Source organism: Rosa rugosa, chromosome 4, assembly GCF_958449725.1.
Source record: "Rosa rugosa chromosome 4, drRosRugo1.1, whole genome shotgun sequence".
NCBI lineage: Eukaryota > Viridiplantae > Streptophyta > Magnoliopsida > Rosales > Rosaceae > Rosa > Rosa rugosa.
The window spans coordinates 4031376-4044925 of NC_084823.1; the positions used below are offsets into that span (position 1 = coordinate 4031376).

General features: G+C 42.3%; 1 protein-coding gene across 1 annotated transcript; it reads right to left on the reverse strand.

Moving 5' to 3' along the window:
* Positions 1-292: 292 nt before the first annotated feature.
* LOC133744191 (uncharacterized) lies at positions 293-743 on the reverse strand. The gene is made up of 2 exons (XM_062172333.1): positions 591-743; positions 293-532 (listed from the first exon to the last, which is right to left on the reverse strand). Exons 1-2 carry the CDS (start codon positions 741-743, stop codon positions 293-295), a joined length of 393 nt encoding a protein of 130 aa, XP_062028317.1.
* Positions 744-13550: the final 12807 nt, after the last annotated feature.

Consider the following 13550-nt stretch of genomic DNA (forward strand, 5'->3'; position numbering starts at 1 on the left):
TCAATTTCATCAAAAACACCCTCATATTATCTTTTCTGATCTAATAGATCACTCCATCATGATTCCGTTAAATGGAACCGTTAAATAGCTGATGTGGCATGCCAACTTAGCACTGATGAGACCCACATGGAAGTCAAAATTCCAAAATTTTAAAATAAAATTTCACAAAAATAATAAATTTGATTCTCTCTGTACTCGGTTTCTCTCTCATCTTCCACTTCAAGATCTTCTCGATTCTCTATCTTCTGTGTCTCATAACAACACTGGTGGAATTGGAAGGTTCCTTCTTCCTTCAACATATCTTCACTTCTCTTCCCTCTTCCTCTTCTGCACCGCTCTCTTCTATGGCATTGTCCTTAACATTGGCATCATCGGCATCTTCTTGAGGAGGAAAGAGCGGTGGTTCGTGGTCGCTGAGTTTGCAGAACACCCATTCAACAGTTTGATTGATTTCCTTTCCCATTCCATTGTTATCCAAAATCAACTCCCAAACAGACTTGGAGGCATTCTCCAGCACTTGGGTCTCAAGCTCCTACTTGAGCATCAAACAGCTCTATTTTCTACTTCTCTGCCCCAGGACTGTTGAGAACTCGGCTTTGCTCTGCCATTTTGATTGTCGTGCTCTTCAGCTCTTCATTGGCTTTGAGCTGATTGCTGATCTTTAATCTGAGAGCGTCAATGGTGTCGTCGTTCATTAGAGACTCCAATACATCTTCTGGGGTTATCACCAAAGAAGAACCCATTGTTCAATTCTCCTGCAATTTTGCAATTACGAACCTCAAGCCCTAATTCGCCAACTCCTATTCCGATTTCGATTGGTACTTGTCACGCGCACTGCCTTTCTTTATATGTGAGAGCCCTGAGTTTCTAATTCATTGGTTATCTGAGATTGTTTGCTTTGATGACCATGCGGAGTAAACAACACTGAATACCTCCGCCGTCAATGGCATCCTCCTTGGCCGCGTCTCCTCCAAAACGACATTGTTGAGATCAGTCATCGACTTTGTCCCTTCCACTCCCAGCTCGGCTTAATGCCCAGATTAGCAATCCAAAATCAAAATTAGTTAACAATAATCAATTGCCAAGATTAATGCCCAGATAATCAATACCCGAATTCATGCCTAAAGACATCAATCTTCAATTGTCTATTTCATTTTTCTGGGCTTTTCTGGGTTTAGTTCCACAGTTCCAATGCATTTCAATGCTAGACATCTAGAGGCAGAATCAAAGAGGGAGAAGATCAGAGAAAAACTATGATCTAGTTAATTATTGTTCTTATTTTGTGTATATTAGAAAACTAAGATTTGATTTCAAAAGATAATTCTTCTGCTACGAAGGAGACACAGAAGATAGAGAAGTAAGAAAATATTGAGGAAGAAGATGAGAGAGAAACCAAGGAGAGACAGAATCAAATTTGTTATTTTTCTAAAAGTTTATTTTAGAATCTTGGAATTTTGCTTGCCATGTGGGCCCCACCGGTGCTAAGTTGGCGTGCCACATCAGCTACTTAACTGCTCAATTTGACGGAATCATGACGGAGTGATCTATTAGATCAGAAATGATAGTGTGAGGGTGTTTTTGATGAAATTGAAAGTCTAGGGACTGAATTGATTTTGGACTCGAACCACAGGGTAGTAAACAGTATTTAGTCATATATATATATGATGTCTTTTGTTGTAAGAAGTGAGAGTTCAGTTCTCTTGATATCCGTTGTGGGACAATTGTGAGTTTTCCCCTTGTGAGGGAGTAGCTATTTGTTCATGCAGTGCCGGCCACTGTACGTAGGTGGCTCCGGTTGGCATGGCAGCTAGGCCTTGCTCTCCACGGCAACTCCGGCAAAGATCTTTGGCCAGCCGGCGAGGTGTACTTCTGCGGTGGCAATGCCTCTAATATTTTAAATACAAATAGAAACCAAAGCAATGTATCATCCTCATCCTCACTAGTAGTTGATCTCATATCAGTACTCCAAATTACCAACGATTTGCTTATCTTATTTGTATCTCTTGTCCCAAACAGATTTCAGGCTAATGGGGGCAAAATGAGAGTCTGTCTTCCTTGAAACATGAATGCACCATTCGTGAACCATATCCATCAGCAAACCTAGAAACGGGGCTTGTTAGTTCCAACCTCTTCTCCACAGCCTGTACTGCTACTTTCTCCCTCGATTGTCCCTCAGCAAGTTGACATATTCTATTCTCATGGTAGATCTAATGGTAAACACGGCATTTCCCCACCAAGTGTTCGAAGAAATACAAAATGTCTTCCTCTATTCCTAACGCTAGCTTCTTTTTTTTTTTTAAAGAAAAAATGGCTTTGAATTGTTGAAACGTTGCCAACAATAGACTTTGACCTTACAACTAGTGTTGAAAAGTTCTCGTCAATCTCCATGAACTTGCTAGCAATTGAAGCACTATTTGCAATAGTTTTCTACAACCTCAAGCGGCGGTGGAATATTGCTGATCTTTACCCAGAAGAAGAGTGAATCCATTTTCATAGTGTGGAGAGTCGTCAAGCCATCATACTCATGCAGAATATATCACATGAGTGCGATTGTAGACCCAAGGTCCCCCATACGGGATATTGTTGCTGTCTCTTTTGAGATCAAAGGAGAACACAAACCAGTTCTGGGCTCGTTCATGAACCCTAAAGTAGTCATTCCTCTTTCTGGTATACCCCTCCAAGACAAGGTTAAATCATGGCGATTTCTTATGGGTTACAACTTACATTAGCGGCGGGATTCACAGATGTTGAATTGGAATCTAATGCACAAAGCATTGTGCATGCAATCCTTGAAAATGAAGAGAATGTGTCTGCTAATGGGCACCTAATTGAATGAATCAAAGCTTTGCTACAACAATTTTCTTTCATTTCTTGCTTTGATGTGCGACGAAATTGGAATAGGAATAGGAATGCTCTGGTATGGTTACAACCTTATCTTTCTTTTTAGGGTTAAATACTGTTTAATACCCTGTAGTTTAGGTCTAAAATCAATTCAGTCCCTGAACTTTCAATTTCATCAAAAACACCCTCACACTATCATTTCTCATCCAATAGATCCCTCCATCATGATTCCGTCAAATGGAGCTATTAACTAGCAGACGTGGCGTGCCAACTTGGCACTGGTAGGGCCCACATGGCAGGCAAAATTTTAAAATTGTAAAATAAAATTTCAGAAAATTGAAATAACAAATTAAATTTGATTCTCTCTCTCTCTCTCTCCTCGGTTTCTCAGCAATCTCTTTAGATCTACTGAACAAACCGTACTTAATATTTGGATTTCCGCCGCATTTCCGAGCCACCGCCTCCGTGAAAACCTGAAACGAATCGAACGTCGCCCACCTTGTTAGTCCAGAACTCGAATTCTTATGCACAGCCACCACTCTAGTTTCTCCGTTGGCCGCTCCCATACCGGAAACGAAGCTCTTCGTCATAATCTCACGCTCCATACCCTCCACTCTAGTCATCATTTCGTCTGCAGTGAAAGTCCCAAATGGATCGGAAATCAGCGACTCCGATTCACAATTGGACTTGGAATCCTGATCCACTTCAATTTCTTTAGAAGAACAGGAATTCGATTCAGAGTGGGAGAGAGACCCAGGAGATTGCACTTCCTCCAAGTTCGAGTTTCTTTCCCTTTTTATCGATCAGCTTTAGTTGTTTGCTGTTGATCATCTAGATTACTCATATTGCGATGTTCGAATTCAATTTGGTTTTGAATCTTATGCATCGGTCTCTGTTTCTTTCTTTTTTTTTCTTTTTTCTTTTTTTGGTGTTAGAGAGGACTCTGTTTTCGATTTTGTATTTAGCTTATTGTAAACCTTGGTTGATGATTTTGATGTTTTCGTTAGCTTAGTCTGTTTCGGTTATTTGTATGATGATGATGATGGGACTGATTAGAGTCTCTGTTTGTTTTATTGTGATAGATTTATCAAAATGCTCTCTTTTTAGTGGAATTGAAGTTTATTTCAGTTATATGTTTGTGGATCGTTTCTGTTCCGAGTCAGATAAATTTTAATTTGATGAGTTTACTGAATCCAGTCTAGTATTTCTGCTAATTGCTTATTTTTGTTACTTTTTTTATGAGAAAAGAAAAGATCCTTGGGTGACTTACTTGTTCTTGATTTATGTTGTTCATATAGGTTCAAGTTGATATTTCGTTATGGGCAAGGAAAAGGTTCATATCAACATTGTGGTCATTGGCCATGTCGACTCTTGGAAGTCGACCACCACTGGTCATTTGATCTACAAGCTTGGAGGTATTGACAAGCGTGTGATTGAGAGGTCCGAGAAGGAGGCTGCTGAGATGAACAAGCGAGGAGAGAGAGAGAGAGAGAGAGAGAGAGAAATTTGTTATTTCAATTTTCTGAATTTTATTTTAGAATTTTGAAATTTTGCCTGCCATGTGGGCCCCATCAATGCCAAGTTGGCATGCCACATCAGCTACTTAACGGTTCCATTTGACCGAATCATGATGGAGGGATCTATTGGATGAGAAATGATAGTGTGAGGGTGTTTTTGATGAAATTGAAAGTCCAATGACTGAATTGATTTTAGACCCAAACCATAGGGTACTAAACAGTATTTAGCCCTTCTTTTTAACTTGTGCATGTCATGAGCTGTAGTTAGATGGCTTCTCATCCTTAAACCTTTGTACAATTGATCCTTATCAATGAATTACCTTGTCTTAAGAAAAAATTAAAAAAAATCCTTAGTTCTCATACTATCATCAACATTATTTTAATTTGGCGGGCAAATTCCTTTTATGGTACTTGAGGTATGGTTATTTGGACATATTGGTATCTAGTCTTCAAAAGAGGATAATTTGATACCTGAACTTAGGCTCCGTTTGACAATTTGATACTTTTGTTAATTTTTCAGTTAAATTTAAAAGTAAAATTGACATTTAAAATATATGTATAATAACAAAGTAAAACAAAGATGAGTTTTGTGGGTTGATAGTTGTTCTTCATCATTTTTTTTTTTTTTTTGAGAAACTGTCAACTCAAATTAAACTAGGAGGAAAACTCCTTTGAGAGTACATCAATAATACAAGATGGAGGCTCTGAGCCCCAAAATAAAGAACTAGAAGAAGAATAAGCAAAACTAGCTAAATTGTGAGCCACAACATTGGCTTGACGATAAGCATGAGTAAAATAAGAACCTGGCATCTGTTGAAGATGGAAGATAATGTCATCATACACACGACCAATGAAGGAAGTATGGGGGATGACTCTCTGCTTTGTAGCATGCAAAAGAGTAACAGAATCCGTCTAAAAAATCACAGGAGAAAGGCCTCGCTGAATAGCAAATGAGACAGCCTCTCTCCCAGCCAAAGCTTCAACTTGCTCAGCAGAAGAAACATTAGAAACTGGAGCATAACAACCACCGAGGCACTGCCCTATATCATCTTGAATTATCACTCCAATCCCACCAGTACCAGTAGCCCCATGATAAGCTCCATCAAAATTTATTTTCACCCATCCTGCACTTGGTGGTTTCCAAGGTACAGCTCTTCTATTCCCCCCATTCTTATTTTTACTATGGTGTCGTTGGTACTCCTGAAGCCTGACAGAAAGAAGCATCACAACATTGGCCACCACCGTATGCTTACTATCCCATACCCTTGCATTCCTTTCCCTCCATATATGGGTATGAATTAATGCTTTTGGGTTATGTTGAAGATGAAATAATCAAATTTTAGTTTAAGAAATATAGTCGTCGTGATTTGAACACTCACGAGACTATTCCACCGAGCTATGTCTAATCCACTAAAAGTAGTCTCGTAGGTGCTCAAATCATGATGACTAAATTTTTTAAATATAGAATTCAATTATGTCATCTTCAATGTAACCCAAAAGCAATTATTCATGTTTATTTGCTCACAAAGGACCCAGAAAATGATGAAGACTCAGGGCTGATGGTCATCATCCAACAAAAGTCATTTTTTAATTTTATTTTTATACATAGATTCTAAATGTCAATTTTATTCTTATATTTAACTAAAAATTTAACAAAAGTACCAAAATGTCAAACGGAGCCTAAGTTCAGGTATCAAATTGTCCTCTTTTGAAGTCTAGGTACCAAATTGTCCAATTGGCAATATCTCAGATATCATAGAAGGAATTTACCCTTTTAATTTTGTAGGATTGAACTGTGGTATTTTTGTGTGCTTATTTTTATGTTCCCAAAAATAGCTATCATTACTTTTGCCTTGTGTCCTCTATTTCATATGAATGAACTTTTTATGATTAAGGCAAGAAAGATAAGGTTGATAATAGCTGTGCAAGGAAATTAGGAGGAAAAGGGTGTTTGGGTGAAATTAGTAGTTACGCATCATCAACAAAATAAAAGAGAGCAGGCCCAATAAAAGGTCCAACATCCACGGGCTCAGGGCACAACAAAACCAAGATAATCCATTGAAAACTCGATTCCTAGAAGTAGAACACCAATCATAATGAGTCAACTATACTCACTTCTAAGTCCTAAACATTATTACTAAGCTCTAAAATAAAAAAAATAAAAAAATTATGAAACAATATAAAACAAACTCCAATTTGTTTTAGGGAATCAGAAATTGAGAGAAATTCGCTGTGTTCTCATTGATAATAGGGGCCTCTTTATATAGAGGATTACAATGCATAGAATCTCAATCATACAAGGAAAGTAATCGTACATTGAATAGGAATCTATATCCTTCTAATTTAACCCTATTACAACTAGGTCAAGTAACCTAAAGTTTGGGCCAAACACATATTAGAGTTTACTTGAACACTGCCCATTGTGTTGCCCAAACGCGGTGCTTCTCTCGTTGCCTCGTTAAAAACCTTGCCGAGTAACAAAAACCCAGTGGGACAAAAATAACCTCAGTCGAAGGGGAAAAAAAGCACAACACACCCTTCACGTTCCGAGGTGAACATGTAGACATCTCCCCCTGATGTCTGCACCTCCCCCTGATGACTACGATCATGGGAGTTCAGATAATTTCCGCAAGCCAATTCTTGCCACATGTTTCTCGAACGTGGATTTGGGCAATGACTTAGTAAACAAGTCTGCCTCATTGTCCTCAGATCGAACCTGGTTCACTTTGATCTTGAGGAGCTTCTGTTGTTGCTGATTGTAGAAGAATTTAGGCGATATATGCTTCGTGTTGCCGCCTTTGATGTAGTCTTGCTTCATTTGTTCAATGCAAGCAGCATTATCCTTATAAATGCTCGTTGGCTCATCTGTGGTAGACTTCAGACCACAATTACTTCGAACATGCGTAACTATGGATCAAAGCCATATACATTCACGAACTGCTTCGTGAAGAGCAATAATCTCTGCATGATTCGAAGAGGTAGCGACTAAGGTCTGCTTCGTAGACCTCCAAGATATCGCGGTCTTTTCCATGGAGAAAACATAACCAGTTTGGGAGCGACCTTTGTGTGGGTCAGAGAGGTACCCAGCATCAGCAAAACCTTCCAAAACACTTATATCATTTTGGGATGGGGAGAGGGAACGAAATCCACCATGTGTGGTGTCCCTGGCACTTGATGGGTCCGAATCCATCTTATCTCTGTAGGGATAGAACAAGCCCATATCAATCGTACCACTTAGGTATCGAAAGATATCTTTAACACCAGTCCAATGGCGTCATGTTGGCGCAGAGCTATATCTTGCTAGCAAGTTCACAGCGAATGAGATATCCGGTCTTATGCATTGTGCTAAGTACAATAATGCGCCTATTGCACTTAGGTAGGGCACTTCTGCCTCTAGCACTTCTTCATCGTCATTTTTTGGACGAAAGGGATCCTTCTTTGGATCAAGACTACGGACGACCATTGGGGTGCTTGAAGGCTTAATCTTGTCAGTATTGAAACGCCTAAGCATCTTTTGGGTATAAGCTGATTGATGAATCAGAATACCATCTCTACGGCAAGTTCTAAACTGAGGCAAAACCGCGTTTTCCCAAAATCTTTCATCTCAAACTCGGATTTCAAGTGTTCAGCGGTTTCCCTTAACTCTTTAAGGGTGCCAATTATGTTCATGTCATCGACATAAACTGCTACTATTGCAAATCCGGAACTTGCCCTTTTTATGAACACACATGGGCATAGTTCATTGTTGACATATCCTTTTCCAATCAAGTAGTCACTTCGACGGTTATACCACATCCGTCCGGATTGTTTCAATCCATATAGTGAGCGTTTCAACCTTATAGCAAACGCGCTCCGTGGTTTAGAGCCATTTGATTTGGGTAACTGAATTCCATCTGGAATCTTCATGTATATCTCTGTATCTAGATCCCCATATAGATACGCAGTAACCACATCCATAAGCTGCATATTCAGTTTTTCGGAAACTACCAAACTAACAAGGTAGCGGAACGTTATTACGTCCATTACGGGAGAATAGGTCTCATCGTAGTCGATTCCAGGGCGTTGTGAGAAGCCTTGCGCCACAAGGCGAGCTTTGTACCTTACAATCTCGTTTCTCTCATTACGCTTTCTAACGAATACCCATTTATGACCAACTGGTTTGGTGTGGGCGGTATTGGCACAACTGGTCCGAATACCTTTCTTTTCGCTAGAGAATCAAGTTCTGCCTGGATCGCATCTTTCCATTTTGGCCAATCAGCTCTACGTTGGCATTCATCAACGCAGCGTGGTTCGATGTCATCAGTCTCAATAATCTCACGCGCCACTGAATACGCGAATACATCATCAATGATGATGGAGTTTCTTTCCCACGTCCCATGTACACTAGTGTAATTTACAGAGATCTCTACGTTCTCAGTGATAGGTTCTGACATTGAGGCGTCCCCCAATGATGTCTCTTGGATATAACCGTAATCCGGAACATTCTCATGGGACAGATTTTGAGTATCGATGATTAAAGGATTTGTTTGTGCCTCATTCGCTCTCTTTCTAGGGCGAGTATCCTTCGAACCAATCGGTCTACCGCGCTTCCTTGCGGGACCTGCGGCCATAGAAGCCATATCATTGCCATGGTGGGCAATGGCGCCATCTCCTGGTGTCACATGAGTGGCGTGATGTCCAGTATTCGGGACATCGATCCTTGCAGGCACGTTTGCAGCATGTATGTGTGATCTCGTCACTTTGGCAACATCAGAAAACGCATCAGGCAGAGTGTTTGCTACGTTCTGGAGCTCGATTATTCGTCGCACTTCAAGTTCAGACTGCGCGGTACGGGGATCGAGATGAGACATAGTGGGGACAGACCACGACAATTCCTGTCGTTCCTGTTGAACATATGTGTTCTTATCTCCCCCTAACGATGGGAAGACTGTCTCATCAAAGTGACAATCCTCAAATCTAGCGGTGAAGAGATCGCCTGTCAAGGGTTCATGATAGCGGACGATGGTTGGAGATTCATATCCAACATAAATGCCCATTCGTCATTGTGGACCCATCTTAGTACGCTGTGGCGACGTAATAGGCACATAAATGGCACACCCAAGAATGCGTAAGTGAGAGATATTAGGCTCGTACCCAGTCACTAGCTGTAACATAGAGTAAGATTGGGTTGCAGTGGGTCGTAGACGAATTAGCGTTGTTGCATGCAATATTGTATATCCCCACGCAGAAACAGGGAGATTGGTGCGCATAACCAATGTCCGTGCTATCATCTGTAGTCGTTTGATAGCGGCTTATGCGAGACCATTTTGGGTATGAACATGGGGAACTGGATGCTCTACATCAATCCCCAGTGATATGCAATAGTCATCGAACGTTTTCGATGTAAACTCCCCAGCATTATCAAGTCGAATTGACTTAATAGGATGGTCAGGGTAGTGAGCCCGTAGAAGGATAATCTGGGCGAGGAGTTTAGCATAAGCAGCATTTCGAGTGGACAATAGCGCAACATGTGACCAGCATGTCGACGCATCAACCAATACCATAAAGTATGTAAAAGGTCCGCATGATGGTTGAATTGGTCCCCAGATATCCCCTTGGATTCTCTGTAAGAACGGAATGAGTATTTTGGGATCCTTTGCGTAGGACGGTCTCGATCCTAATTTCCCGAAGGAACAAGCTTTGCAAAATGAGCGAGGGGCCTTAAAAGCAACCAATGAGGATTTGGGTTGGGCCTGAGCGTTTGTAGCGCTAGTAGAAGCAAAGTGTGTGACTACATCTCCCATCATGGCGTCATGGCCATTGGGAGGAACAACCATGGTGTCATGCTCATGGTTTGCGCCATGAATGACGTCATCATATGGGACTTGGGCGGCCCTATGGCGCCCCAAGACGGCTGCAGCGTCAGATGATGCGATTGTTGCGGTCTTGCTAAGTCCAGGAATCAATTTTCGATTCTTGCTTCTTCTCACTCTGAAGAATGGATGTCCGTGTGAAGTCTTTAGTATACGGAGCATCATATCACGACCAGGGTGCTCTAGTCGGTCATGCCAAAGCCAATATGTGTCAGAATCCAAGAGATCTTCTCTTATGACATTATTGGATTCAATAGGTCGAATTGTAGTGACATAAAGTCCACTAGATTGACACATAAGCTTCTCTAAGATGCGTGTTAACGTTAGAGTCCGCGGGGGTCTCAAGTTAGCTTTAGAGAGAGAGAGAGAGAGTGAGTGACAGGAGATGTATAGTGGTTCGTCTCCCGCCTTAGCGGGAAACTATATCCACTTGAATGTTACACTAGTGTGTTGAGCCTTACGGCCCAAAGGGATTACAAAAGATGTAATGGAATGAATGTTTAAGTGGGAGGAGGCATTCCTTTTATAGATGAAGGAATGCTTCTCCTTTACATTTTCTTAGATGTGGGATGACTAAAATCACTATTCTAGTCTAGAAAGCATGTTTGTGAAGGCAACTTTGCAAGGCCGGGAAGGTGGCTTCCTGGCGACGTATTTGCGACTTCCGGATACCGTAGCGTAGCTTGAATATAGGGCTACAAGATGCAAGTAGCGGTTGGGCCTCACCATGGTTTGTGGGTGTCCCAAAGAGGGTGTTACTTATGCTTGGTGAGATAGCAAACTAGTCATGCTAGTAGGTATCTACAAGTCCCCGAAGTCCCCAAGTAAGAGGAGCTTCTTGGTTGGGGAGTTATAATCATGAAGTCATCAAGCATAAGTAACCGGGCGGCACGGAGCCCTTACAAGTCCCCAAACTCCGTAAGCAAGAAGGGACTCGTGAACCTGCACAATAAAGACAAAAAAAAACAGGCTTATGTAGATTGCTCGTTGCATTGGGCAACAAATGTGAGTTGCATTGATATGCGTTGGCATATACGAATGTATGAGGTGGGTGATACATGTTGATGTATACACATAAATGGCGCCGAGTATGATCGGTTATGACGTAGAAACTGGAGAACACATATGGTTGTTGCATATGATAAGTGCATGATGCGTGCAAGGAAATGAACGAGGTCGAGTTTGACGAGGTTACATTTGGTGTAAGTTGCATGAGTGTCGCGAATGTAAGCGTTTGTAATTTGTGAATGATGAATACGCGAACGCTTGTGTTTGTTTGGTCATCGCTCGTATTAATGGAACGTGAAAAGAATTCAATTTGTCGCAATCGGTAAACGACAAATGGTAGAAAAATTCAATGTTCCATTAACGTGTGGTGTTTCGAGTAGACATGAGTGTAAAGCTCGAGGATTGCCGGGAAGGCATGAGCGGAAAGCTCGTGAGCGGGAAACTTGCGGTTGCGGGGAAGGCATGAGCGGGAAGCTCGTGGGTTGTCGGGAAGGCATGAGCGGAAGCTCAAGGGTTGTCGGGAAGGCATGAGCGGGAAAGCTCCAAGGTTGTCGGGAAGGCATGAGCGGGAAACTCAAGGTTTGCCGGGAAGGCATGAGCGGAAGCTCAAGGGTTGCCGGGAAGGCATGAGCGGTAAGCTCGTGAGCGATAAGCTCAATGGTGCTGGGAAGGCATGAGCGGTAAGCTCGTGAGCGGAAGCTCGAGGGTGCCGTGAAGGCAAGAGCGCGAAAGCCTGGCGGTGCCGCTGAGGCACGAGCGTGAAAACCTGGCGGTGCCGCTGAGGCACGAGCGCGAAAGCATGGCGGTGCCGCTGAGGCAGGAGCGCGAAAGCATGGCGGTGATGCTGAGGCACGAGCGCGAAAGCTCGGCGGTGCCGCTGAGGCACGAAAGCGCGGCGGTGCCGCTAAGGCACGAGAAAACCTGGCGGTGCCGCTGAGGCACGGGCATGAAAACCTGGCGGTGCCGCTGAGGCACGAGCGCGGAGCTCGGTGTTGCCATGAGGCATTAACGGGTAGCTCGATGGTGATGCCCTGAGGCATGAGCGTGGCCGTTGCTAATTATGCTGGGCTGTATGTATAAGTCCCCGAAGTCCCCAATCAAGGAGGGTGTTCTTGCGGGTTGATACCAAAGCGTAGCTTTGTGCCGTATATCAAGCATAATTAGTGCGAGTGCGTCGTCCATCTAGAATTGGTTGGAGCGAACGCTTTTGCCCTTTCGGGTGGGCCCCCGCTAGGCCTTCCGAGGAGTCCCCCACTCCTGGCTATAGACCTCCGGATGGTCGGAAAATTGTTTGATGAGGGGAGCTGCGTTTAAGCAGTGGGCGTTAGGTAGCGAACCTAATCTTAGATACCCAAGCATCGGGGTTAACTGCAGGATCAATGGCTGCCGTGGGCTGTGTTAACTGGTCCCTTTACTTTTTCTCGAAGGAAAAAAGCTTGACTACAATGCCGCGTAGCGGTCACTGTCATTATGAAGCGTTGCCTTACCGCTTGGCGGTTGGTCGTAGACCATAGACTCGTAAAGTTTGTATCTGTATGAAAAATGACAAGCACATAGAGCAAGTAATAATATTTTGTTCGAGTGTCCCATGTTTATTTAATTGAGTTGCAATTAAAATAGAAGCATGGCACATGTGTATAGCATGTACTTGTAATGTGGATGCTAATATCATTTTTGCATTTTTGTAGATATGCTAAAGGATCATTGAGATCGGTAAGTGAAGCATGACATATCTAGCATGTGAGACCGAGAAAGTGTTGCCAAATCTACAAAATGTTGTAGGCATGCTTAAAAGTTATGGAAGCATGTAACGGCTCTAATTGCAAGAGCGTAAAAGGGAAGATAGAGTTACTTATCTTATGCCGATTTAGAGCGAGTTGGAGTTGGAACTGATATAAGTACCCAAATCATGTTGGAGTTGTCCAAGCATGACGCTCCTATTGTTCCGGCGAAGCACCGTAGTAGGAGGCTCGTTAATTGAAGCGGTACTCGGCGGTTGTATCTCCTTAACATAAGGTAAATGATTAGCAATTTTGACATATTAGACTGACTAAATGTGTGCTTTATATAATCATACTTGAAGCCTAGTATAATCATTAGCACATGACGTTAGTTGACAATAAAATGTTTTGAGTATCACGAGCATATGTAAATGTTAACTTCATCTTAACTAAGCAAAGCCCAAAACTGAGAACTGATCCGCATGGTATAATGAACAAAGTCGGAGATGTAATATGTATGTGCGATTAACCATGCCATATGCATGTGTGATTAACCATGCAATATGCATGTGGGGTTAACCATGCATTTGTGTAACTGTTAATTCTCAGCA